General features: G+C 36.2%; 3 protein-coding genes across 4 annotated transcripts in view; all 3 read right to left on the bottom strand.

Moving 5' to 3' along the window:
- Positions 1–5,312, bottom strand: LOC109012317. The gene is made up of 8 exons (XM_018993883.2): positions 4,924–5,312; positions 4,198–4,482; positions 3,633–3,692; positions 3,322–3,531; positions 1,957–2,075; positions 1,768–1,865; positions 576–700; positions 1–497 (listed from the first exon to the last, which is right to left on the bottom strand). The coding sequence occupies exons 1-8, from the start codon at positions 5,170–5,172 to the stop codon at positions 336–338; spliced, it is 1,308 nt and encodes a 435-aa protein (XP_018849428.2). The 5' UTR covers positions 5,173–5,312; the 3' UTR covers positions 1–335.
- Positions 5,313–6,727: 1,415 nt separating this feature from the next.
- Positions 6,728–20,688, bottom strand: LOC109012316 (beta-galactosidase). Its single transcript, XM_018993881.2, has 18 exons — positions 20,538–20,688; positions 20,261–20,411; positions 19,482–19,721; positions 18,520–18,666; positions 18,276–18,354; positions 17,331–17,514; positions 16,870–16,935; positions 14,220–14,456; positions 13,174–13,380; positions 12,765–13,068; positions 11,585–11,744; positions 11,363–11,471; positions 10,007–10,142; positions 9,836–9,891; positions 9,457–9,756; positions 9,242–9,364; positions 8,056–8,748; positions 6,728–7,186 (listed from the first exon to the last, which is right to left on the bottom strand). Exons 1-18 carry the CDS (start codon positions 20,538–20,540, stop codon positions 7,016–7,018), a joined length of 3,366 nt encoding a protein of 1,121 aa, XP_018849426.2. The 5' UTR covers positions 20,541–20,688; the 3' UTR covers positions 6,728–7,015.
- A 1,021-nt stretch (positions 20,689–21,709) lies between these two features.
- Positions 21,710–27,696, bottom strand: part of LOC109012319 (DNA-directed RNA polymerase V subunit 1) — a 29,802-nt gene continuing 23,815 nt past the window's right edge. For both annotated transcript variants that reach the window (XM_018993888.2, XM_035685057.1), the window contains 4 exons: positions 26,803–26,943; positions 24,953–26,691; positions 23,719–23,833; positions 21,710–22,225 (listed from right to left, as the gene is read on the bottom strand). In XM_018993888.2, the coding sequence (XP_018849433.1) occupies positions 21,995–22,225; positions 23,719–23,833; positions 24,953–26,691; positions 26,803–26,943 (2,226 nt within the window). In that variant the 3' untranslated portion in view covers positions 21,710–21,994. The remainder of the gene's footprint in view (positions 22,226–23,718; positions 23,834–24,952; positions 26,692–26,802; positions 26,944–27,696) is intronic.

The raw sequence follows: 27,696 nt of genomic DNA, 5'->3' as shown, positions 1-27,696 counted from the left end.
ATCTCTTAACAATCATCGTGAGGATTATTTTCATTAACAATATGGCGATTGACTGTCACGTGTGTGAATGGATAATTTTATCCAATCAACATGTAATAATGTCCTCCAATTACATGTCTTCTAAATGGGAATCTCCTCACTGATCTCATGGGCTTAAACTCTGCAACATGAGTTATATACATAGGGCTCCAATGTCCTAGGCTCTAGATATGTGCTATTTTGGCAAAATGCATTGCAAATCTTCCGGCTTATGCTTCGATTCGAGGATTTAAAGTTCAATAAACTTTAAATTTAAATCTGGTCTCTTAAGGCTGTGACACAATTTACAGGAGGCACTACCATGGTTCAGAGTTATTACCAAGATAGTTTCTAATATATGATGGCCTGGTCCAACCTTCCTCCATCAAAATGAGGTTGAGGCGTATCATCAATTTCTCCACAGCATCTTCCTCCAGGCTGCTAAGTGAATCAGGCGATTGTTTTATTGAGGAAGAATCCTGCAATCATTTAAGAAATCCTGTTAGCTAATTCAAAAGCAAAATCACATGTTATGCCATATAGATTGAGAATTGTACCTTCGCATCCTGGTACAACTTCAGATATTGCAGTGATTGCTCAAAGAATCCACAATGGTAGAGAAGAATGCTATAATCTCTTAATTCCTTTGTATCAGTATCTAGGAGGATAAGACGTTCACACGCTGTAACAATAGCAAGAATTCCCAGATAAATAGGGGCAGAAACAATTGAGAAGATCTCTTCATTCGAGGATAGAGTTTAATCATTCAATGATTTGCGTGCAGGGAATCCACGGTGAAAATGAAATAGAAGGGAAAGGCACTATAAGTTGATTAGGTTTAACTTGGCAACCTCGACCATTAATGCTTGAGGCAGATCCTAATTATAATCAAATGGTAAGCTGAGTTTCAATGCAATATCATGAGATGACACGATTTCAGTTATCATTTTTAAGATAACTGCAAACCGTTTTAGTGATAACTGCTTCCAAAAAAAAAAAAAAGAAAGAAGAAAGAACTTAAGAGCACATAAGTTTTTCATATGATTCCATGAAATTGAGAAAGCCTCCATGCCTGCTAATATGGGTTGTGCATTAAAATTTCAAAGGAAGCAAAATAGAAGCCTGTCATTAACAACTGAAGTTAAAGTGCTGTCTCAACCATATATAGTGTGAAACCACCCAAAAGTACTCAAAAGAAAAAAAACACTGAAAGGTAGTTTCATGGTAACAAAGCTAATGATGAATTCCTACGTGGATCAATAAACAGCATGTCATCCTCCTCTAATGCTTGTTAGGCTAAAAACCCCTTGGATGAGGTACCCTAAAAGAACTCAGCAACCAAGCAATCCCGATTTGACAAATCACAAAGAGTATAATCTATTCCCAGGCAAGGATTATTGCAGCATGATTGATTTCTTGACTCCAAATTAAACTTTATGTCAAATCAACACAAGTCCTGCATCAAATCGAAGGCATTGTAGAGCGCTGCAAGCACGTAGGATCTCTATTATTTTAGATGGAAACAGAAAAATGTTTTTGTAGTAGGCTAGTAGCCAAAACATCTCAAACCTCAAGTCCATTTTACTTTCTAGCGCCATCAACTCAGAAGTAACACCACCTCACTAGCAACATCAACTCATAAGTAGAAAGAAAAAGAATCTACTAGACCATCTTCTAGGAAAGTAAAAGCTGCATATAATACATACTAGACTATCTTCTAGGAAAGTAAAAGCTGCATATAATACATACTAGATAATGCACGCCTCATGTCCCCAAAACGTACACTAGTCCAAACACCACGTTCTAGCCGATGCTGAGCAGCCTTGGCAGATGCAATCTGAAAGCCACTGCAAATTATGATATGAACATCCAATGTAAACCTTTCTGTGGAAAATGAAGTATGCGTTGGATTGCAATGTAATTAAAAACTTGAGTTACCTTTCTTCACCAATATTTGATCTATCAATGCAATTAGCGGCATGTGCTGCCCATAAGAATAAACTCCTGGTGTGATCATGTTGAAATGGCCAGAAAGCATTCTTCAGATTTCTCAAAATCTGCGCATTTTGTAAACTGTAAGGACCAGAAGCAAAATTGATGTGCTGAACAAAAAATAAAAACTGAAATTGAAGCTCCTTCACTCAATACATGTGCGCCATAGACCTTTTTTTTTTTTTTTTTTTTGATCAGTAAAAGAAATATGTGCACCATAGTCTTACAAAAAGCTAACTATGCAGAGAGAGAGAGCATAGATAGTTTAACTTTTCGAGCATTGGCAATGGACTAGCCAAATGCCAATGCAAGTCCAAACTTTAGCTAGATGTGAGAAAAGGCCTCCACATTGGACTAGCCAATGGTCCAAAGCTTAAGACTTGATGAATAGTAAATCTTAAGTCCTCTCCAAATATGGCTAGCTACTATTCACAATGGAAAGCAATATTTAATTATTTCATCACTTCCCTCTCTCTTTGAATGGTAAAATATGCATGACATGCACATTATTTCTAGTAATTGATAGAGTAGACACATTATTTCTATAAAGCATGAAGATCTAAAAAATATATAAATTGTATTTGTAAATAAAAAAATAAAAAAAAAGTAAAAAATATAATATTATATTATTATTTTAACTTTATAATAGCTAGTCCAATGTGGACTCACCTAGGCAAAAATTGTTATTATAGCTAAAACTTAAGATTCTAGCCAAATTTTAGACTTGGCAATGGCTAGACCATTGCCAATGCTCTAATATACTTAAAACATCCTTCTCTAACTTTCCCAGTATTATCTCATGGAATTTCAAATTGGCCTTCCATTGGGGTAAACTGAGGCCTTAAGTAATCTCTATAGATCTCCTAATGTTTAGAGATTAGTGTGATAGGATAATAACACAAAATGGAAAAGTAAGCAAGGCCATTACTCCCACTTCAGTCAAAACTTTTTTTTTGATAAGTAAAGTTTTATTGACATAAGAGACATCGCCCAAGTAAACCGGTAGTATACTGAACATGCCTAATTACATCTAAACACTAGTGAGAGATACAAGCAAATCATGAAGGTTGTCTGTATTACAACTTCAGTCAAAACATTTAGGCTACCACTCATAAACCCTGCGAAATTTTGTGATACTGCCTTCATATGGAACTAGAGGAATAACCGAAAAACACAGGAAAACAGAAAGAAAAAGTAGAAAACACACTTTCAGACATTAACTTCTATTGTTTTTTGAACTTGCATAAAAACCTTAATGACACTTCATAGAAAAGAAGGCAATACTGCAAGCAATAAGAATGTAGAAGTCACCTCCACCAATAACATTTGTGATGTAATTATATGTGGTTGATCCGAGTCCTTGCTTTTCTGTTTATTATAGCCTCTAGGTAGACTATGCAAATCATGAGGAAAGAAAATTTCCACATCAAAATTCACAAGGCCCCACAAGCGAAGCATTTTCAGGACTTCTGAATATATAAGTGAAAGCATTGCAATGGATCCTGAACGATGGGTCAAGACCTGTTCAGATGTTAAGAATTAATTACCTAAAAAACCCACCATGTTTCATAGCATTCTCTCAGAAACAGCTCTGAATAACAACACAAAGGCAGAATCCATACCGAGTGAAGATAAAGAGCTCGTGGCTCTTCTTGATTTTTTGAATGTGTCCTTCGGAAACCCTGAAAAGAAGAAAAAAACATCATGCAAAAGCAAATACAATCAGAGCAAGGGGTGCAACATAGCTGATGAGATAGATCAATATGAAATCAGTGGATGTAACTATTAACTTTTTGCTGACTTCATTCATGTTTACAAGAACTGCTGTATTTATATTATAGTATTGCTCATCAAATCCGTGTAGGTCAACAAATATACATCTGTTTCAAAATTATAAGACTAGGTCCTCTACAAATTCAACAGCCCAAATTAAACATGAAATTGAATGATGATCTCACAATCACAATAAATGACATGAAATATATATATATTTTTTATTGGCACCGGGGTGTCCGAGAACAAAGTCCCGACTAATCCTGGACATGAAGAAAAAAAATCGAAACAGCACAAACTCCATTCCCCCAGACAATCTACAATGCAGGGCCTCCTCTTACAAGTTTTCATTTTATTTAAGTAAACCAAATTCAACTTTGATTTCAAAAGCCAAAAACTCTTCGGATAGCATACCTTCATGCCATACAGGTATCTCTCTAAACTCTCCAAGAACTTCTCAGGCGATGACCTGTAGGAAGAGTTATACTGTGAGCAGTATCCCACGGAAAGGTCGTCCAGTCTTTCAATGAAAGCATCCACAGGGAGAGGAACGGAAGAGTGCGAAACAAGCGAATCATCCTCTGCAGCAATATAAAGAGCTGTTTTCCCCAAATCAACGCATCTATTAATGGTGATGCTGGTTTCCCTCTCTATATCAGATAATTTTCGAATCTGTGCACAGAAACCCTCCCTTGCTTCCTGCTCAATGATTCATCATAAAAAAAGTTCACCAAATTGAACAACACCACATCCAATAAAGTATCAGAATGATTTTTTTAAATAATAACTTTAGATTCAGACACAAGAAATTGACGAGGCATAAAGTTATCTCTCGAAGAAAATGAAGCAAATCCTTCTAAAAATGGAAACTAATTTACATTAACCAAAAAAGAACAAAAAGAAAAAAAAAAAAACTTCACGGGCTAAGCTCGAAGAGTCCAAGAACAAATAAACCGAAATTAAATCACATATAGATAAATCATAATTAACCTAAATAATCGATTTACAAACAATAAGCTCATGAAATTTTATATCTGTTCATTAAAAAAACTCAATAAAATCAGGAGCTAAAACAACAAATTACGAAAAAAATGAGAAACGGATGGAAAAAAATGAAGAAGAAAAGGAAATGGTAGTTACTCTGGCATGCGAAGTGTCGATTCCAGAAGATTCCAGAGCCTCGTGGAGAACGAACTTCGGGTCGCTCCCCACGGACTGGGAATTCGATTCGGCACGACACACCAAGCGAGAACACGAGAAACAACAAGAAGGTGGTGGAGGAGGAGGAGAACAGGATTGGAAATTGGGAAATTTGGAAGGCGTTGTGAGTAAAGAGGCTCTCGAAATCCATTGAGAGGAGGAGGCAACAGAAGAAGCCAACGAACTCATCTTCTATCGTTTATGCGAGCGAGGGAAAGAGGAGGGGGAAAGGAGGGAGGGGCGTTAACAGCAGAGTATCAACTCAGAGACATGGAGAACATCTTGGACAGGTGGCGGCAAAGCAGCTATTTGCAGCAAATGTTAAGGATGCACTAATTTTAGACCAATAATTATTAAATATACACATAAATAGCTGCCCCACTTTCTGTGTTTTGTCTGCGATATTTTCTCGGTGGGCTGTTCTACGGAGACCGAAGGTATACCTATAGAACTGACCGATTACCACGCCTTTTTTTTTTTTAATATTTAAGAAAATAATAATAATAATTTAATACATTTGTTAATATTTAAAAAGAATAAAAAAGAGATTAAGGTTCTACGTAATAAATCGCAAAACAAGTCAAAATAAACAAAATTAAAATAAATCGCAAAAAATTAAGATTCTACATAAAGAATGATTGATTACTGAAGGTAGAAAGAAAAAAAGGTAAAAAGATATAATTGGGATCCTATCTGCTGTAATTTTCTAACTGAGTCGTCATCCAATTCCAAGTAACTTTCAAGTCTTGGCCACCAAATACCAAATAGAAATTATAAAACATAAAGGTCACTTTATGATGATTTACCAATTTTTCAAAATCTAAGAGTAATTTTGAACATTTCTATATTGGAAACGCTAGAATCGAACGTGTGAGAAAGTTTGATTTATACTTGACAATAAATGCATGACACATACGGATTATTGCAAGAAAAATACGGTATTGCATTTTCACAAAACAAGCAAAAAAAAAAACATGAAATAAATCGCAAGAAATTATTATACCGTTTTGAACTTTTTTCTTGGTTACGTGGAAAGGTGGGGTTGAAGATTGAAGATGATGTCTTGCTATAGTTTGCATTGAGCCTTCATTTTTTGCAATGGGTGGGTTTTGTTCAAACTACGTTAGAAAGAAAGAGAGCTATTTTAAGTTTATGGATTTTTTCTACTTGTGCTGGAGAGAGAAGCAGCGGGAATGGAATATTTTAGTCAAAAGTAATATTTGACCAGTCTCCTCTGGCTCAACAAATTTAGTCAGTCAATTCATCTAAAACTAAAATTACTTTACATTTAACCAGCCTATTACTATACTTTATTTTACACTTTAGTTATTTTTTGGCTAAATTTTGATTTTAGCTAGCCCACTACTAGTGCTCTAACATTTCTCTTTCTGTATATGTTTGGCATATGTTAAAAGAGTTTTTAAGTGAAAAATTACCTCTACAGTTCTATTATGCTTTACGAGTCATGTGAAATTCCTTTTGTAAAAAGAGATACATTTTATATTTATTTTTTTAAGACAAATTCTTTTATTTTTTTAATTTTAAATCGCACAAAATTTAGGCACCTTAAAATTATATTTAATATTATTTTTATTTAATAAAAATAAAAAATAAATTTTTAATTATTTGACCATGCATTAAAACTAAATGACCAGAAAAACGATAAAAACTTTTACGAATAATTCTATTAATGAAAATATATTGTTTAAAATGTAATCATTCAGTTTTAAGATGAATCCTTAAGTGTTTTAACTTCGTGGCCTGAGCTTTTTATTTAATAAATCCAACATTTTATTAAACAACAAGCTGGCATGTAGTTTGCACAAGAGTATCGATGCCCGAAGGCAAGCAAACACATGAAGGATCAAATCCTATGGTAGTGGAGAAACACAAGTTACATAGAGCATAAGCTATATATATCCACAGCCAGAACGAGGAAGTCCTGATTAGATTATTGTTCAGGATTGGAGTAGACATGGAATAACATACATCCTCAACCTTCGATCAGAGTCATGAAACCAAATATGTTGACTTAGCTTTGAAGCTGAGACTTGTAAATGTCGTGACCAGAGGTGGCTCTGGTTATTGGACACAACCTGATGGAGAATGAGTAAGGTAAAGCAGGAATCAGATACTTGTCATGGACACAAGGGGACCAGCTATCGTCTCCGCCCACTCCCATGTGCTTGTGGTCGAGGTGAACCTGAAACACCATGAAACATTATATAACATGGGGACACTCCATTGTCGATAACAAAAACAATGACAATGCAGGGAAGCAAGCAAGTTAAGAGCCGATCGGAGCATGAAATAGAACAACCTAGTAAAACCAGAGCCTGAAGAAACAAATCCTCTCTTGTTGTAAGGTTAGCTTACATTTATAAAATTTACAGTTTTCAACTCGTAAGACTACTAACTTTTTGAGGGGCCACATGCAGCTGTCTTCCTATAAGTATTGGTGTCAAAAGAACTTGCATTTGGCCATCCATAAATGAAATTATTAGAGAAGAGATGCTGGACAACTTCAGGAGAAAAAAAATGTGAAAATGGAACTTTAAACATGCAAGCATTCATGTGAAAGACATTTAAGAATTGTCATTTGCAACCCCACAAATTGGTTTAGGTGTTACAATCCACCACTGTTGGGGGAACAAGAAAAGCTCAAGGCAAGCAATTGTGGTTCCCCTTATTTGCCTTTTCATTTAAGTGGTCACCTCAAATCCATATAATGTACACAGATACAGCTTGAAAAATCTCTTAATGCTTTACAATTTATTTCGTCTTTGTTGTTGTTACTATTATTATCAATACTTATTGTTTACTATCATTGTTAGCTATTATTATTATTGAGAGTACATGAAAAGTAAAGATGACAAATTCAATGCATGAATTATGAGCTAACCATTTTATCCCGCAAGACATCACATAATGCAATTTGCAGAATGCTGGTGTTAATGTACGTGAGGCATAAGGCGCATGCACACAAAGGGCTACTCATAACTATAATAATAGTGTGATATCATTTTATAGTAGTGCAGGGAATTTTTTAGTAGAAAAAACAGAAGAAATTACCTCAATGTTGTCTCCTTCAATAAGCTCTTCATTGTGAGTTGCCCGCTCAAGCTCTGCTGTGGTGTAGTAACTTGCACTCATTTGCATGGGAGGAGAGCTTCCATAGATTGAAGCATAAATCCCACATCCATCTTTGCTTTGAAATGTCACCCATCTAACATCTGCCCTGCCAGAACATTCCCCAGGAACAATATAAGGAACATGCATGTCACCCACTTTCTGCTCATAGAACCCAACATGTGCAGCTGCTTTTCTATCTGGATAACATTCAAATGGCCCTTTTCCATACCACTTTATATTGTTCATTGACTCCTCCAAATGGAACTCAAGTCCCACACGTGGCAAAGGTGGAAGATTTGAAGAATTTGGTTTTACCTTGCATTCCACAATGACGTCCCCAGAACCATAAATTGTGTAAATCATATCAATTTTGAATAAAGCATTTGCCTTCCCCGACTCGGGTATAGAATGCTTTTCATCCGTTGGGACAGCAATAAATCCCACTACTATTTTCACAAGCTTGTCTGTCGTATTCTGTACAGAACAATTTTCTTTAATATAGAGGAGGCTATCCATATGGGCAGCTTTCCACTTGGATAAATAACTATCTGCACCTCCCCCTTTGTCATTATCAGTAGGTGCTCGCCAGAAGCATGGAAATATGCCTTTCTTCATCACAGTAACTCCTTCAACCTACCATCAATCACTGTATCTTCAGAATTGTGGTTGGCATTTATCACACGTGAATAAGCTTCTATGTGAACAAGGATTTGAGCATATATCAAATAACTTCGCTTGAGAAGTTTAAGACATGTGAGGTATTATATGAACAGGGTGCCAACTGATACAAATGTCACTTAAAAAAATAAATTCCCATAAATGAAGACAGGAAAGGAAACTTAAATCCCTCTTCAAGATAAAAATTTTGAAAAAGAAAAATCCAATATAGATATTCAGTCAAAACTGTTAAAATACTGCTCCTCTAAATTTGTTTTGTTGAAGACATGAAGATGTGAACCAATCATGCATTACAGGTTCCAGAACTCCAGGGCATATAGATTATCAGGAATCATCCTTAAAGTGTGTTTACTTCATTTAACTATCATGCTAGAAGAAAACCTCATGCTTTTAGATGAAGCAAAAATAGAATAGCATTCATTTTAACAAGCTCAATGGTACAAAATACCTTCCAGCTTTCAATTGTTCCTGTCTGAGTATTCAATTCTATCTCCCAAAAGTTCTGTTGCCTCACTCTTACTGTATCTCCAAGAACTTCAACAAGGAAGGTAGCATCTGTAGTTTTGATGACCTGGGACCATAGACATTTGAAAATGGTTAGCGATCACTGTAGGTATGAAGGCAGCGGGCCTACTCATAAAAAAATAAAGGAGAAGGAGCTACATGAGGAACAATCTCTCTTTTGCCAGGCAACTGTACTTGTGTAGATGAAATAACATGACCAGCCTCGACCCAGCGAGTGGGGTGCAAAAGCTTAGCATATATTGTCAGAAAAAATTCTTCTGCAAAAGATGAAGCCCACAAAGAATACCATGGACCTGATTGCCATTCAATATCAAAACTGCTCTGTGGTCCTATCAAGGGAAGAGATAGAATTCCAGTTCCAAGTTCACGACCATCCCCATTAGCAATCCAGCTAAATTCCAATCCTTTAGTTGTTTCATAAAATTGAGTGTTTGTTATCTGCGATAAAGAATTCCAAATGAACATAAAGAAATAATTCAACTAAAGATATACAGAAGGTGGGTGAATATGTAAATACCTGAAGTTTTCCTTCCTTTAAAGAAACCTTGATCGGTTGATAGACATACTTGACCTCTGAAAGTGATAATCAAAGCCATTTGCTCATCACAAAAACTGACATCCGACATATATGTTTTGCAATTTCCAAGCAAATTGTTATGTTTGAGGATAAAATGAAACAATGAGTTACCAAGCAGTGCAGGATGAGGAGTTCGATCTGGCCATGTAAGGCCATTCAAACAGAAGTTGAGATCATTAGGAACATCTCCAAAGTCACCTCCATATGCCCAATGCTTTCTACCATCTGCACCATCCTTCAATAGTGCCTGTAAGAAAAGTACAAATCTTTAGAGTTCTAATATACTTCATTCTTGTCAATATTCCCAGGAGAGGGGGAGGAGAGAAGAGAAAAGCGAAAAAAAAAACCTACAGATCACATTCAAGAAATAATTAGTAGTAAAGGCCTTGCATATATCCATTTCAAAAGACATAGGTAAGAACTATCATGGCAGCACTGCTGTGGGCTTCTTAACCCAATCAGTGACAGGTAGGCATGAAGAAACCTAAACTTCAGTAGTTCAGTTTTCCACAATAGTTTATCATGACCTACACGATACATTGGAGAGATGCCAACATTACCAGTTCTTAAGTCTGAAGTTTTGTTCATTTGGTTAAATATACTTAATGGATAAGAAGAATTCCTATGAGTGGCATACTACACACACAGTTAAAAGTGAACATCATAAACAACAGGGACTGAAAAATACATAAGAGGGAAAGAAAAAGGTAGTAGAATCACAGTAAATGAAGTAGCGATTTGTTACTATAAAATTGTCTCTCATATAATGACATAACTTGCAATTTTCTCTCACAGGAGGATTCTGGAGATGGTACCTTTCCATTGGCTATCTAGATTCAGCGCTTTTTATTTTTTGGGGGCGGGGGAGGTAAATCCCGAGTCAGTTTCCCTTTGGGCATAGGGGTTGAGATCAACCACATATATCATTACTGTTTTTTTTTCTGCATAGTTATTTTGACACTCTACTACTTCATTAGTTCCACCAGAAATCTCAGTTTTGGCAGCTGTGGTACAGCTTACTATAATTCAATGACTCCATTGATTATTAAGCATATATGTAGCATGAGCACAGGCATCTGAATTGATTGTATATTGTTGTGCTGGCCAGGTCCTAAGTTTTAGAATGAGGCTGTTAACCCTAAATTAGGATTCATCCTTTTTTTTTCCAATAACTAAAACAAAATTAAAGAAAAAAATGGTCCATCCTGAGTGGCATATTATCTGAATACATGCCTTCCGCATTTAACTCACAAGGTTCCCATCACATTTAACTCACAAGGTCCCATTGTATGTCACATAACTCTGATGCTATGTCAAACAATTAGAGACAGTTCTTCAGGAAATATGACAGAACTTGACAATCAACTTTTGGCATGATGCTGATTGGTATACTTCTGTGTAAAGTCAACAAGCAAAACAATTAACTAATCGTTCTATGTATTTATAAGGACTTAATGGTTTCTTTACCTGATCAACCCACTCCCAGATAAAGCCTCCTTGGAGACCAAATGTGCTATCAATTGCTTCCCAATATTCATGTATATTTCCATTGCTGTTTCCCATGGAGTGTGAATACCTGCCATTTGTGCAGCATAAGTATCCTCAAGCAAATAAAATCATGAAAAGCAAGAACAAATAAAGGTGTATTCTGAGATTAGTATAAAATATTAGTAAAAGGAAGTGACATACTCGCAAAGTATCAAAGGGCGTGTTTCACTTGGATCTTTTGCAATCTTCACTATGTCCCAAACACGCATATACATGGGGCATATAATATCAGTAGATGAGGTTCTAGATCCACCTCCTTCATAGTGCACTACCCGTGAGAGATCCCTCCCTCGCACCCAACCTAAATTAAACTTTCCACATAAAAGTAATGAAAAGGAAAAGGCCCTCTCTGAAAGCTAGTGAAGTAATGGCATCAAAAGCTTTGAAAAAAAAAACCCCAAACTCATGAATAACATCTTATGAAGTGCATACAGTACAGGGTCTTATTATAAATTAATTCTCATATTTTCCAAAATATGGTGATCAAACTTGTACGTAAATTTTCAAAGAGGAAAGAATAAGTGTGAAATTCTAAATAATGATTTGTTGTTCAAAAATTATACTACAGGCTTCTCTACTTTGAAGAATTGATTTCCCCTCATTAATTCTATTCTAGAACTCTTCCCAATGTTTTCACCAAATATATCCTGACTTTTTGGAAATCTCTGATCATCATTTCATGGGGAAAAAAATAATTCTGATAGCTGAAAACTGCTTTCTAATATCCATAATTGAATGTCCCTTCTATGCGAGATGCAGGACCTATATAGACCGTCTCCACCGACTAGCTTTTTTTCTTCATCCTCTTTTTAGTTAATTTCCATCAATATTAGATTTATTCATGCAATTTGTACCTGAAATGCTACAAGAAACAAGCTTTATGACTTGCTATGACAAACTAGGAACTTTTGTGTTTGAAAGGAAACTTCTCTTGAGAGATGATTTGTATCATAAAAAGCTTCTCTAAAACGCAAAACATGGTTCTGTTTTGATGAAAAACTCATAACAGAACCACGTTTTGTGTGTGTGTGTGTGTTTATTCATATATATATATATATATATTTAAAAAAAAAAAAAAACACAAAACATGTTTCTGTTATAAGTTTTTCATCAAAGCAAATAATATTATTTTAGGAATCAAATCATCGGAGAAGCTAAATACTGAAATTGATAAAAAAAGAAGCTATCATTATGTCTTGGAGATAATTAAAAACAACTTAATAATATGTTTAATTAAGAAATGCCAAGTCAGAGATTCTGCAGAAATTGCTTCCAAGCCAGAAAACACACTCCAACAAGAAATATAAAGCAGAATTCATACCAGCTAATGCCGAATGATTAGGGCCATATCCAGATTCATTTCCTAAGGACCAAGAAATAATGCATGCATGATTTTTGTCTCTCTCTACCATGCCTATTACACGATCCATCATGGCAGCAGCCCAACTTGGTTCAGAAGTAGGATGCTTCACACGTTGAGATAGATCAAAACCATGTGTCTCAATATTTGCTTCATCTATCATGTACATGCCAAACAAATTACACAACTCGTACCAACGGGGATGTTGAGGGTAATGGCTGTTTCTCACTGCATTGATGTTGTTTTGCTTCATTACAAGCAAATCCTGCAAGCAGAATGCAGACAAATGTCTTGAGAATATCTAAGCACTATTATTGAGATACGAGGCATCAACTTGGCAAGCAGAGATAAAAGCCAACAAGGGGATCACCTTAACCATGCAAGACTCTATGTTCGTCTTCCCCAGACGTGGGTGATGTTCATGCCTGTTCACACCTCTAATTATAACAGGATGCCCATTAACGAGTAGCTGTTTAGGAGCTTTAGATACTTGTCTTATGCCTACTAGGCATGATTCGCAGTCAAGTACATGTCCAGATGCATCTTTCAGGATGACAACCAGTGCATACAGATTAGGCTGTGAATAAATGCAAACCAAGGCATAAGATATCCAAGAGTGAAAATTAGAGTAAACATGGATTTATGCAAAAGTGTTGAGACAACGATGAAATGAAAAGCTTCATATAAACTTGCAGAAACAAAAAGCATCATTAGCAATTAACACAAATAAAAGCTCCCTCAAAGTACAACTCTTGGGCTTTCTAATACGTAATCAGAAGTTTCAACTATTGAACAACTTTACACTTTGGTCTTTCATCATAGGTAATGAGTCAAGACTATTTCACTTAAGTAAAAGAAATGCAACCAATTGGAAATGGGAAAGCCCATAGTCAACTAAATAATATTTGCAAACAGTGTAATGTCCTTTTTCAAGGCAATTACAAATTCTTAATTGGCAATGATCAAAAGTATGTACATACTGGCTCCATTTTTTTTATTTATTTATTTTTTAATTCTACGAGGATGCTTCTTATAACATTATACAGGTTCATATAAACATATCCTGTACAAATCACAGCAACCAACTGGCCTCCGGATGCACCATAGAATGTATAAAGCTAATGCATACTATAGATCCAATATAGAAAAAAAGAGTAACAATAAAAAAGGAAATTTAAAAAGATGCAGGAAAGAAAAAGTATTTTTAACTACATATCATGTAATCCTTGTCACAGTTAAATCTAAATGCCTGTGAATGCAGGTCAATTCAGCCATGTGGCAATGACTTTTCTATGAAACATAATCACAATAGTTGCAGTTCAGAGTTCTGATCAACAAGGCTGTAACTATCAACAAAAATGCATCCAGGTTGACTAGAAAATGAAAAACAAATCTAAAGGAGCTCAGCTTCCTCACTTGCTCCGCAGACCAAAGCCTTGGCATTTCAATTCTCCCAGCAAGCACATAACCATGGAATCCTAGACTTGCAGTGGAGGGAGTGGGCTTTATATTAGCCACATTAGATGAAAGGAGATCGGAATATCCATTAAAGTTGTACCAGCTCCCAGTTTCATATAATGCAGCTTCTATGGTGTAGTTCGTAAGGACACCGTCTTTTGATGTTTCTTGGGAGTTGTCTATTTTCACTTCAACCTGGATTACAAGTGCGAGAAAAATAAAAATTTCAAATGTCTGCGCTAATGGGATTAAGTACTCAGAACATCATAATCTCAAACATATTGATATTGCAACCATTGATCATACATAAATTGTGATAACAGCAGGTGAAGAATTCCTAGAAGTTGTTTGCTTGATCAATAAAATTTTATTCTACCTATAAAAAATAAAAAAAAAATCCTAGAAGTAGACAAAGATGGTTTATGCAACATTTATAATTGAGGTATAACTGAAACAGCTAAGAACAAAGAAATGTAGGTCAGGATACCCAGTATGAAGCCCCATGTACCATTTGTGCTGTTAGATAAGCATGCCTTGTGTGGCTGCCCAAACAAAGAAAGCTACTCCCATGAAAGCCTTACTCCAAAATAGTCTTCCTTAGAAGAGTAATACAATAGCTGGGGACTAATGCATTATAGAAAATTTTTACTTCAAACACTCCTATCTAGGATAAGGCCCAACACACCTTGTCTTCACCATCCGGCTACCAGATGAAAAAAACCAAAAAATGTTGAATAAACCTAGAAAAATCCATTTAACAATTTGATTTCCGCACCACACATCATACCAAAACTTAAACTTGGATGTGTGGTGCGAAAATCAGATTGGCATGATGTATGGTGTGGCGATAGGACACTCAAGGAAGCTTATCAAAGCAGATTTGGAATGTTGTGATTGAAAAGGTGGAGCGCAGATTGGCATCTTGGGAGAGTTTGTATTTGTCTAAAGGTGGTAGGCTTACTTTGATTAAAAATACTTTTTCTAACCTACCCACCTATTTTTTGTTCTTGCTCCCACTCCCAGCAAAGATTGCCAACTGTATTGAGAAAAGCTACAAGACGATTTCTTGTGGAGTGGTTTGGGGGACTAGTTCAAATTCCATTTGGTCAATTAGTCAATGGTTTGTACTCCTGGGGGTGGAGTGGGGATTCGCAACTTGATGAAGTTCAACCAAGCTCTATTTGGTAAATGGTTGTGTCGGTACCAACACAAAAGGGGGGCCCTATGGAAGTCTATTATAGATGCACAGATTAGGGAGGCACAAGGTGGTTGGTGTTCGAATGAGGTGCATGGCCCATATGAGGTGGGTCTGTGGAAATACATTAGGAGGGTTGGGAGATCTTCTGGAGACATACACATTGTAGTGGGTGACGGCTCTCGTGTTAGATTTTGGTATGACAATTGGTGTGGTGAACAAAGCCTCCAAGACATTTTTCTTGCCATATTTGAGCTTGCCTGAGTAAAGGATGCAGCAATAGTGGACCTCTTGGCTTTTTCTAGGGGCTCTCCTCAATGGAATGTTGATTTCATTAGGGTAGCCCAAGACTGGGAGTTGGAGGTTATCACAAAGTTCTATGTGGCACTGTATTCCATACATGTGATCGAGGGTACCATGGATAGGATGATTTGGAGCCCTTCCAAGAAAATTAAATTCACTGTCAAATCACTTCACAAAGTTATAATGAGCCCAGACATGCACACATTTCCATAGAAAAGCATTTGGCAAAAGAAAGCTCCTTCAAAAGCCATTTTTTTTGTTTGGACAGCATCATTGGGCAAACTTCTCACCACAGATAACTTAAGGAAACGTTGGATAATGGTTTTGGACTGGTGTTGCATGTGTAAGAAAGATGGTGAATCAGTAGATCATCTATTTCCACATTGCAAGGTTGCAAGGACCATGTGGGATTATTTTTTTACAGGACTGGGATTATCATGGGTCATGCCTCTTAGATTGGTGGATTTTCTAGCAAGTTGGAGAGGTCTCCGAGGTAATTCACAAGTTGCAGCAATCTGGAAAATGGTCCCTAACTGTATGTGCTAGTGTATTTGGCGGAAGCGAAATGATAGAAGCTTAAAAAACCGCAAGAAGACAAGGGAGGAGCTGAAAGTTTTTTTCTTTAAAACATTGTTCTCATGGATGGCGGCCATTGTTTGTAACGGACTAAATGTTCATGACTTTTTACTATCAGTTGTAAACTCTAGTTAGATATTTCTCATGTATACTCCCTATGTACTTGGGCTTTGCCTATTCTTATCAATAAAATTTCTTGATTACCGATAAAAAAAAATATTTCCAATCTGCTACCAACTTCCATAGGCAATATCACTAATTGGCGTAGTGCCAAAACTGCTTTCCCATAAAGCTATGTTATAAGTATAAAAATGTCAACATATATATATTTTCTGATAAGTAAAGATACCACATATTACTGAGTTACTGATAAGCACCCCTAGTGCAACCAGTAATTATATGAAACGAGACAACTAGCGGGTATCAACAAATGTAATAAAAGATCAGTAGCACCATGATCTTTATAATTACTCGGGAGCAACAGAAGAATTGGAAGCACAAAAATCTAAATTTCCACTCATCTTTAATGTTTACCTGTACATCTGCACAAGAAAAATTTTCTGCCAGCTCTGATTTGAAAAAATAGTCAGCAATGAATACCTGCATGCCATATAATTTTATAGTTAACTCTTGTGCAACTCTGGTAAGTTGACACAAAATTGGCCAAAATAGAAATAAAAAATGCATTTGTTTGATCAAAACATAACAAAAAAAGAGACCTTCAAAAATAATATTCAAACTTGCAATCTTCAAAGAACCATTAATCGTCTCTCTTTTAGATATAATCAAGGTGCATGTTAAGCTTGTGAGACGCAAAGAGATTGCAGTCAAAGAGGGTAGAATGCCCTTGGTATTTGTGAACTAACAACATACTTCGATATGCGAGTCCCCCACCCCCCACCCACATACAAAGGGCTGACAACTGCCTTTTAATTTACTTAAAAACTGTAACAGGACAACAACAAATGGAAAAAATATTTGAGGAGAATCCAAACCTGTGGCTTGGCTAGAAGAAGTACATCACGATGAATCCCAGATAACCACCAATGATCCTGATCTTCAAGGTAAGAGCCGTCGCTCCATCTAAATACTTGAACAGCTAGAACATTCTTAGAGTCCGACTCGAAGGGATGACAATATTCAGTGATTTCAAATTCTGCAGGTAGTCTACTATCCTGACTGACCTAACACAATATTAAAGAGTTTGTTACTGGACAGAGGATTCATATAAAACTCTAAATCCATACTGCTAGACATAAGAAACACACTGCAATAAAATGAAATATAGATCAGTACATGCTAACATGCCTGCCATTTTCAATAACCTTTAAGTGTCAAAGAATTATTATTTGTCTGTGTAGATTAAGTATAAAAGGCTTTTCTACTTATCAAAAAAAGTATAAAAGGCTTTTCTGGCAAACTATAAGAGATAAGATTAAGTATAACTCAAAAGTTGATACTCCTGTCCAAAAAGAGATGGGAGGTTTTCCTTTTTGGGCTCTCCCAAAATATATGGGAATTTCCAATCATAAAATATATATATATATATATATATTAATTTTAAATTTTCATAATACCCTTAAATTCGAACACTCCTTAAATTTGAATCCGCCTATTCTTAGATTTGAACTCACCTTTCTTGATCCACATAGAGGGCATTTTGAAAGCTTGTTATTTTCATTTAATTTCATTAAAAGGGGTGTCATTTGAAAACTAGTTTCTATTTTTGGATGGAGGGGTATTGTTATTTTTCCTGAAAAAAGAAAAAGTAAAAAGAGGGATTTCCTAGTTTGAGTGCATGGCCAGTTATCAAGCACACTAAAGCAGCATAAACTCACTGAGGAAACTATATAAAATGGTGGAGAAATATATTGAAAAGCAACCAAATAGGTAACAATTACAGCAGTTGATAATATTTCCTTAGAAGTACGTCCAATTACCTATATCCTATAGGAACCCCATTTACCCATGCGTAAAAGGCAGAATCAACAGCTTCAAAATGCAACAAAATCCTACGACCTGTCAAATATTAAGTAGAATATCATATGATAATAGGAATCGTCACTCCTATTAATTGTACATCAAGAAAAAAAACCAAAGAACAGAAGAAACTGATAAAAGGATCAAGAAGCATCAATAGATAGAGTGCTGAGTAAATTTCAATCATCTCCATATAGATCATACCCTTCCATTCTTTAGGAATATTAAAGTACGTTCTATAGCAACCCGTGGGATTGTCCACAAGAATAGAAGGAGGATCCAGAGGAAATGGATATATGACATTTGTATAAATAGGCCGATCAAATCCATGCATCTGCCAATTTGAAGGAACTGTTCCAATTCAAGAGAACAAAATTATGAGACATGTACAAAACAGTTGTAAATATTAACAAATTTACAATGAAGATGATTCAAGATCAAATGATTAAATAAAAAAACGTGATAATGTATTCATTGCCAATGTTTGGATAACTCAAAACCCTACAACAAACTTCATTATCAAGAAATAATCGACATCCTAAATGTTGTCAACCATCTATATCTGAGAACGAGAAAAGAAGTGGCAAAAAAAATTGATGTTGAAATATATTTAGTAACAACTAACTCTAAGCTCCAAAAGAGGACAATAAATCACATTCAGGTAATAAAACTTTCGGTGCCTGTCAGTTTTCCATCAGTCATAGCCTAAAAACTATCAAAGAGAGAAAAATAGAAGTTTCTCTTATTGGATTAAATTAGCATTTCACAATTTCCAGATATCATTGCAAAGAACCTAAAAACGACAATGCAAAAATTGGAACAGGTCATAACTATAAGTCTATAAGCATGCAGAAGAAAGGCATGCCAATGCAGAGTGCACTCTCTCCATATACATGGCTTCCCAAATTTACAGTCACCATAGATGGACACCAAGCACCACATTGAAGTTCAAAACAAAGTAAACTGGGAACACAACCAAAAGTTCATAAACAGTGTAGGAAAAAGGAATATTAAAATGATGGAAATTGAACTTCAAAATGAAAAAAGCAGAAAAAAAGAGTCAAAGAGAGAATGTTGAAAGAACGTGCGCACACTTAAGTCTGTGTTTTTAAGCATGTGTATGTCCATAACCGTGTATGTATGTACATCTATATGTATGCAAGTACCTGGCAAAGTTTGCCACTCAGAATCCTGAAACTCAGTGTCATAAAAATTCACAGGGACACTATTAGGATTGGCAGCCAAGAAAAAATTCCAGTATCCAGATAAAGACTTAACAAACGGCAAGCCCTTGACCCAAAAAGCAGCACTATCAAGAGATCCACGAACAGCATCATCATTCCAAACAGCAGAATTGGCTACCACAAAATCCACTTTGTTGCGCTCGTACCAGAATTTAAGAGATCCTATTCATACAACAAATTGTCAGATTCCACTTGATGTAAAAGGTGAAAAATAAGTTACTAAAACAAAAAGCAGACAAGACATGACTTGGATCAAGGTGATTATTATGTGGTATGTATCACGACCAATTGCTTTTTCTGACCTTTTTGTTTTTGGGTTTTAACACCGGGGTAGACATTATTTACAAACCACTAAAAGAATTCTATCAGGACCATATTGTAAACGGAAAAAAAATCGAGTTTTCAGTCTATATTTCGTTAGGAAAATCATACGTCATGATCCTAATAATGTCGTTTATATTCGCGAAAAAGTTTGTTGCAATTCGGATAGGAATTCCGGATAAATCTCAATTAGACATCAAAACCTTATTGGCTAAAACTTCAAATTACAGCTAGACATAGCACAAGAACAACACGGGAAATGGACAATAAGGGAAAAAAAAAAACAAAACAAAACAAAACAAAGAACATAAACAAACAAAGTCTGTTGCAAGTACAAACATGGGGAAATTAAACTAAAGGATCATCGGTCTCAGTCTGACCTTCAACGGAATCATGACAATGCAAAGTAACATGAGGGTCTCTCTTCCTCCACTTGATAAAAGACTGGTCCTCCCAGACCTTGTATCCATTATCCGATGGAAAATCACGCTGCCCAGCCAAAGAGGCCATCGGAGTACATGCACTCTGTGCCTACTCAATCACAGAAATAACTTAGCAATTCAAACACAAATATACTTGCATAAAAACATATATTGTGTTATATATATATGTGTGTGTGTGTGTGTGTGTAGAGAGAGAGAGAGAGAGAGAGCATGCCATTGAAAAGCGAATTGAAGTTAAACGTTACTCGGCGGAGGATGAGGGAAGAGAGCGTGTATATGTGTGTCAGTGTGTTCTTATGTAGATCAGAGTAAAACGGAGCTTCCTCTTTTGTGGGCAACTCTCTTGCGAGGAATCATTGTATCGTCGCTTCTTTCGTTTATATTTATCGCACACTAATTTTTTAAACAAATAAAAATAAAAAATAAATTTTGTACCATATACATCTCAACTTACCTAATCTTATCCGATCATGTGGTAAATGTCACTTAAGTATTCCTCGTCATTGTCGCAGACTTACCTATGACCGGTTTTTTAGAATATTCTGCCATGCTACATAGGGCAGTTTGTCATTATGACAAACATCTGTTCAATGATTTTCTTATTTTGATTTCCATTAAAAACAATGAAAGTTAGCGATTTTCATCATAAATTATAATATTTTGATTATTTTTATAACTTACGATGCAAATTGAAAGAAAAAAAAATTAACAGTTTAAGGGCACAAACTATAGCTTCCCATAAGATTATGCGAATACCGAATACATATTTTGTTTAGACAATAGCACTTTTGTTCTTTTTTTGTTCATTTTGTTTTTCATGTATGATCATGGCTACCTTTTTTATGGATACCTTCGGCAATCGATTTTGATAGTGGAAAAGACCCTCCTGATGATAGTAATGTAATTTAAAACTTCTTATTTATAAATATGCAAGCTTGATTAGAAAATAAAAAATTATATATATATATATATTGGGTCATTCATGCATGATGATTACATAGAAAAAAATACTTTAACCACAAAAAATTATATAAAAATAAACTCATAAATTAACATAACTTGATATAATATGTCAGATTGTAAAATTACTTTTATTATAAAGTAAATCTAACAGATCTTATGAAATTATATCAATTTATAAATTTACTTTTGTATATCTTTTTGTATCCATAACAGTTTTCATACACAAATTACCTCAAACATGGTACTTCAATCAGACATTCTTATCATGTATGCCTGTACCTTACCAATAATATCACAGAACTATAGGGCAGCAGATTAGCTTGTGCATCCCCATGATTAATCAGGACGTTGTTCTCAGAAACCCGGTACCGGCAGACTAATAGAAAAAAGGAACAAGGATGAGTGCATCAGAGAATTTTGATGAGAATTGAAAGTAGCCTCTATTTTGATATCAAAAGAACATGAATTTTCCCACCCACCGTTATAGGTTACATGCTACCTGATTGAGCTATGTAGTGGATAAACAACAACTGCTGCATGGGAAAACAATGCATTCTGTTGGGAGGAGCTGATGTACACGAAACATCTGCCCTTAATATACAAATCAAAATAGCAGATGATCGGAATGTTTCTATCTAATTACATCAGGGGAGCGAGCAAGCTAAAAGAATTACAATTAACAGAGCAAATGACCCCCCATAAGCAGCCTTACTGCCCTAGCTCTTTTTTACCCGTTTCCTCTGGAACGGAATTGCTTTCCCGGTTTCCTCCAGAACGGGGCTTTCTGAAATACTTTGCAAGGAATGCTTCAGCAACGTCTGGATACTTGCTCTTGATGAAGTTATCCAGGCATTTGCGATAGGAAAAATCTTCCTTACGACCATCAGTTGAGACAACGTAGAAGCACCGGCTATCCTGGTAATTGCTATGCCTGCTAACCTGTAATGTCATCTCATCATTGTAACATTATATGAAGACCACAAACTAAAGATATATAGACCATGCATAGAGATGATATCCGACCAGATCAAATGAGAATTTTTTTATAGGTATTTAATTTACAATAAAAAAGCAAAGATACTGGGATTATTGTGATGGTCTCAGACAAAAATTGGCATTTCACCAATTTTTTTTTTTTTTTTTTTTTGGGGGGGGAAGGGGGTTTTGTTCAACACTCATATTTTCCCATGTCCCACCCAAAAGCCTAAAAATTGTCCTTCATAATGTTCACGAGGACACTGCAAAGACATTAGATTCTTCTGTTATTAAGTTTAGGATTCCTCAGGTGGTATTGCCATACAGGAAAGGGAAGAGACCACAAACAGGAATAAAGTTCTCCAACCAGATGCCAAGTCAGTCAGCCCCCTTCTACGAGAAAATTATATACATTTCCCGCTATGGCTTATGAGTTTATTTACCTATTAGGAAAAAAACCACAGATAAGAGGCCATTTAATTTGTCAACTTTTTAACATTGAGCTCAGCATCATCTCCAGAACATGTAGCAAGTGAAATAAGATCGCCACATTGAATTCCATAAGACACATAATACATGTCGATAACAAAATCTAGAATCACATCAAGAAAATGAGTTTTGCTAGATATAGGATGGCAAAGTATCACCTGTTTTAGATCCATTTTGTTATGTGCTACAGGAGTTAACCGACCAATTAAAACAAAAGTATGGATCGCATGTAATCACTAGACGAAAAAAATTGCAACAAAGGAATCTTCATGATCTCCGATATTGTCATCAGTATCAACCGAACAGAAGATGGTTTACCAATGTGCAAGGTTGGTGACAAAAAAAGCACAAAAAATTTATCTTGCAAACAACTATGTGGAATACTTGATAAAAATATGAGATGTCAAGCTCTCTCTTACAGGGGACAAAAAAGGTAAATTGACATAGCAAGATAGCCCTCACAAGTTACTCATAACATGCAAAACTAATTTATTCAAGTAAACTCAATTATGTGGTCCTCACTATTAACTTTCAAGTTTGGAGAGAGTATGGTTTTACCCAATGTCTATGCATCAATTCATGCATTAACTATAGTACTTCTGCACTGATTTTAATTCTATGCACACATTTTGTTCACAAAAAAGTTTTGGCTGTGCACATAGAAGTTTGAACCCACTGGGCTAGATAGGCAAGGAAATTCTGTTTGGAAAACTTTGCCATTGAAGTTCTGTTTCAGTTAAAAATGACTGCGTGAAAAAACATGAAGAATAAACTATAATGCGTAGCATTCCTTACAAAGTCCATCTAAAAGCCCTGTATCCGAGGTGTTATCCCACAAGGACCTAGCATGATAAAAACTTACTTCCAAAGAAAAAGAAAACTGGCAATAAAATTTTAGTGAAGCATATACCTATAAAAAAAAAACATAGTAGTGACTTGTGAAAAAAAAACATTGTAGTGAAGCATACCATGAAATGATCAATTCCAGCACCCATTTTCACAGCTTTATCTGGATGATAGTTAAAAACACTATCCTGTATATAGGACTGATCTTCAGATGATAGTGGGTCCCCATCATTATACCTTGACACAGGAAATTAAAATCAGAAGATTTCACAAGATAGCATGCCACATCGCAGGGAATATTTAAAGTACTAAAAGAAAGAAGATAGAGAGCAAACAGTAAAAAATGGGACATCAAAAAAAAGGGAACCGAGGACAATTGCTCTATATGTTAGAATTTGTTTTATCAGATTATCAAACCAGAAGTGAAATCCAGAAACTATTGTGCATTAATGAACCACCAAGAAGGCTATTGTAGACAATAACTGCCAAGGCACATTTACCTGACATAGGCAGTTAATTGATACCCCAAAAAGCAGCCTCCAAGTGATACACGTAAAAGTTAACGTACATTACCAAGCCCAGAAAATATTGCACAGGTACCAGGCATAAGGGTTAAGTGATACCCCTAATGCAGCTTCCAAGTGGGTGTACCTTGCCAGGGGTCAAATCCCCAAAAAAGGTATGGTATAGTGAAAATGATAAGAAATAAACAAAAACCTAAAGCTAATGGGTAGTACTTCAGCCTTGGGAAAATGGGATAAGCATGAAAGATACAGCACAAAAGCATCCTGCATGGAATGTATTAAATTCAAAACTACATCACAGACTCATGGTCACCCAAAAATAGTTAATAAAATTACCATGTTCACATTCATTAAATTATCAAAGCTACCGATAGAGGAATCGAGGATGCATTGCATCAACCAACTTCAAAAGGTTATGCATTTAGATGATCAGAATGGCACTGTTTCTGTAGCCAACTGCTTCAAACAAACATGTAATCCAAAAGCAGTGGCATTACATTCAATTGTAATAAATCTATGCATCCTCTATCAAATTTTAAGCATTCCTCACCTTTTCCATGATCCCCGAAATGTTCAAAAAAAGCCTTTTTGACTCCAATGAAGGATTTCCCTAAATCAAACCGGCCCATTCTTGATGGATATCAAACACGCAACATGACAAAACGTACATACTCAACATAATATAACCATTGAAGAAAATATAATCATTCAAACTGATTGACATGTACACGATACCTATTATGCAATATAATATAATCATTGAGAATTAAAGAGAACATCAAGAAGAACACATTGCTTTGTGCTATATATGCATGTATAATAAAAAACATACCCAGACTGATGCATTATTCTTCTAATAGACTGCATAACCTTTTCAATGTCCAACAGAACATCTTGTTCCTCGGAAGTGAACATATCTAATCGCTGTCTGGTTGCAGTATATATTCCACTAGCACTAGAACCAGTATGTGACCTTCCAGGAGATTTTGCAGACCAGTTAGATTTCCTTTCTCCAGAATTTGAACCCCATCCCCTTGATCCTTCAAACGAATTTTTCTTGAATGGTTCTGCACTCTGCCTTCCCCACCGAGGTCTCTCACTTTCATTTCCACCGTCAGCATTTGGTGAGTCCCAACTGTTCAAACTTGCTAATTGATTAGACTCATTCCAAGAGCCCCAACCTTGTGAAGGTTCTGGTGACTTCAGCTGCCCCCATGAATGATTGATGGCAGGTGACTCACAATGTTCCACAGAAGGGGATGAATGTTCATCTCTAGTCCCTACTTCAATAGTTGAAGAAACCCAACCAGAAGTTGACTGAACTGTCTCCTGTGTTACCTTCTTATCCCAATCAGAAGGCTCTGTTTTTTTTTCAACCAGAGGCTTCCCATCAAATCTGGACGATTCTACAGCATCCCCAGCATTTTTTCCCGAAGGAGTTGCAGCATCCCAGCTACAGGATCTGGAAGAGTTCTCTTGTGCTTTTTTTGAGACAAAAGCATCTCGTGATTCATCTCCACCTGTTCCCCAACCAGAAGAAACATTTTTGTTCAATGAATTTTCCTCACCATCTCCATCCCTTCTTCCCAAAGGAGTTACAGCATCCCAGCCATGGGATCCGGAAGAGTTCTCTTGCTCTGTTTTGGAGACAGAACCATCTCGTGATTCATCACCACCCATTCCCCAACCAGAAGAAACGTTTTTGGTAGCTGTATTTTTCTGAACATCTTTGTCCCCTTTTCCCCAAGGAATCACAGCATCCCAGCTGTGGGATCCAGAAGAGTTCTCTGGCGCTTTTTTGGAGACAAAAGCAACTCGTGATTGATCTCCACCCGTTCCCCAACCAGAAGAATCATTTTTGGTTGCTGAATTTATATCCCGCCCAGCCATACCACCCCAACCACTGGACTTGGAAGATTTCTCTGCGGCTTTTGGGGAAACATCACCCGATTCAGTTTTATTGGTCCCCCAAACAGAAGAAACATTTTTGGTCACCGTACTTGTCTCCCATCCAGATTCCTCAACATCTTTGCTCACTTTTCCCAAAGGAGCCACAGCATCCCAGCCGTGGGATGTGGAAGAGTTCTCTTGTGCTTTTTTGGAGATGAAAGCAACTCGTGATTCATCTCCACCCATTCCCCAACCAGAAGAATCATTCTTGGTTGCTGTATTATTCTCCCATCCAGCACTGGCACCCCAACCACTGGACTTGGAAGAATCCATGGCAGGTTTTGTGGACACATCACCTGGTTCAGCTTTATTTGTCCCCCAACCAGATGAAGCATTTTCTCTAGTCATTTGTTTGTCCCAACTAGTAGAAGCATCCCATGTTGATTCCTCTGGCCGATTATCTAAACAATTTTCAAACTCAGCACTGTCTTCAAAGAATGGCTTATCAAAACTTGAGTTATGCTCTGGGGAGGGAGCCCACTCTGCACATTCATCTTCCAGCATAAGATCATCAGTATCTGCACCCAGACAACCGGTATTTGATTCTTCTCCATTTGCAGCACCTCTCACCATATGTAGAAAGTTATACACATCTATTCCACCCTCTTCGTTCAATCCTACCTGGAAAGGAAAATAATATTCAAATAAAGGTACAAAACAGTAGCCCCAGGGAGCCTATTGATAATATTTTGTACTGACTTGAAAAAAAAAAAACTCTTACATCATATTTACCTGCCTTGTGTCCCAAAGGACATCAAATCTAGATCCTGTACCCACTGCCACATGTTTTCCCCAGGAACAAGATGCAACTATGCTCGATAGAGAATCCACATGTCGCTTTTCAGCAGATCTCTCAAAACAATTTCTTGGTGTCTGAAACCACATAAAGTGGTAAGGTGAAATGAGAACTTGGGAAAGTTTATCTGACAGGAAAACATTACTACAATAAAATTTTCCAACTACTCTATTGGTTTCCAAATCCCAGTTTAGATTGTAAAGTAGTATGGTTTTTATGGTCCAACCTTAAAAAATCAATCCAGACTGCTTCAAAAATCAGTGGTAGGCATAGCTGATATCAGAATAGAAAACATTAAATTTTAAAATCAGGTTCTTAAATCAGTGGTAGGCATAGCTGATATCAGAATGAAAAACAACCAAGTACACAGGATGTGTACAAGAGTGACCCAAGAGTGGCCCCCAGCTAATAGGAGAAAAAGATGCACGAAAATTATGAAAGTTTAACCCATTTTTTAAGTATGAAAATTCAATCCAATAAAGTCTACCAAGGCTGTCCAAAGGAAAACAGCATTGATAAAGAAAGCTTTGAACTCTTTTTTTTAAAATAAGTTTTGAATGCCTCCAGCATACCGTTGCAGTTCTCAAAGATTAGGCAGTTTTCTTGAAATAGGAGCCCACCATTTAAATATTTTAAGGAAGTTGGGCTGTTTCTTGAAATGGGGTTGTCATTTGCATTTGGGGGTAATGTCCAAAGTAAAACCAATTTGAAAAGAAAAGGGGATGCAACCCATAACGTATATTTCAGGTAATTATCCCTTTACTGACTCCAGCTCCATCCAGCAAGGACACTTGGCCACATTTTTCAATGCTAAGTAGGGAAGGTAAAAT

The sequence above is a fragment of the Juglans regia genome, chromosome 14, assembly GCF_001411555.2.
Source record: "Juglans regia cultivar Chandler chromosome 14, Walnut 2.0, whole genome shotgun sequence".
NCBI classification, from domain to species: domain Eukaryota; kingdom Viridiplantae; phylum Streptophyta; class Magnoliopsida; order Fagales; family Juglandaceae; genus Juglans; species Juglans regia.
This window is presented reverse-complemented; position numbering and strand designations above follow the sequence as displayed.

Bases quoted from the DNA above. Each gene is read 5' to 3' on its own strand.
- LOC109012316 (XM_018993881.2), bottom strand. The intron at 14,457-16,869 runs GTAAACATTAAA...CTTGTAATCCAG, and splicing joins TTTCTTGTGCAGATGTACAG to GTTGAAGTGAAAATAGACAA. The intron at 9,365-9,456 runs GTAGCTCCTTCT...CTATGGTCCCAG, and splicing joins AAAGAGAGATTGTTCCTCAT to GTCATCAAAACTACAGATGC.
- LOC109012317 (XM_018993883.2), bottom strand. From the start codon at position 5,172: ATGAGTTCGTTGGCTTCTTCTGTTGCCTCCTCCTCTCAATGGATTTCG. The intron at 3,693-4,197 runs GTATGCTATCCG...TCTTCTTTTCAG, and splicing joins GATACCTGTATGGCATGAAG to GGTTTCCGAAGGACACATTC. The intron at 2,076-3,321 runs GTGACTTCTACA...CAAAATGCGCAG, and splicing joins CACAAATGTTATTGGTGGAG to ATTTTGAGAAATCTGAAGAA.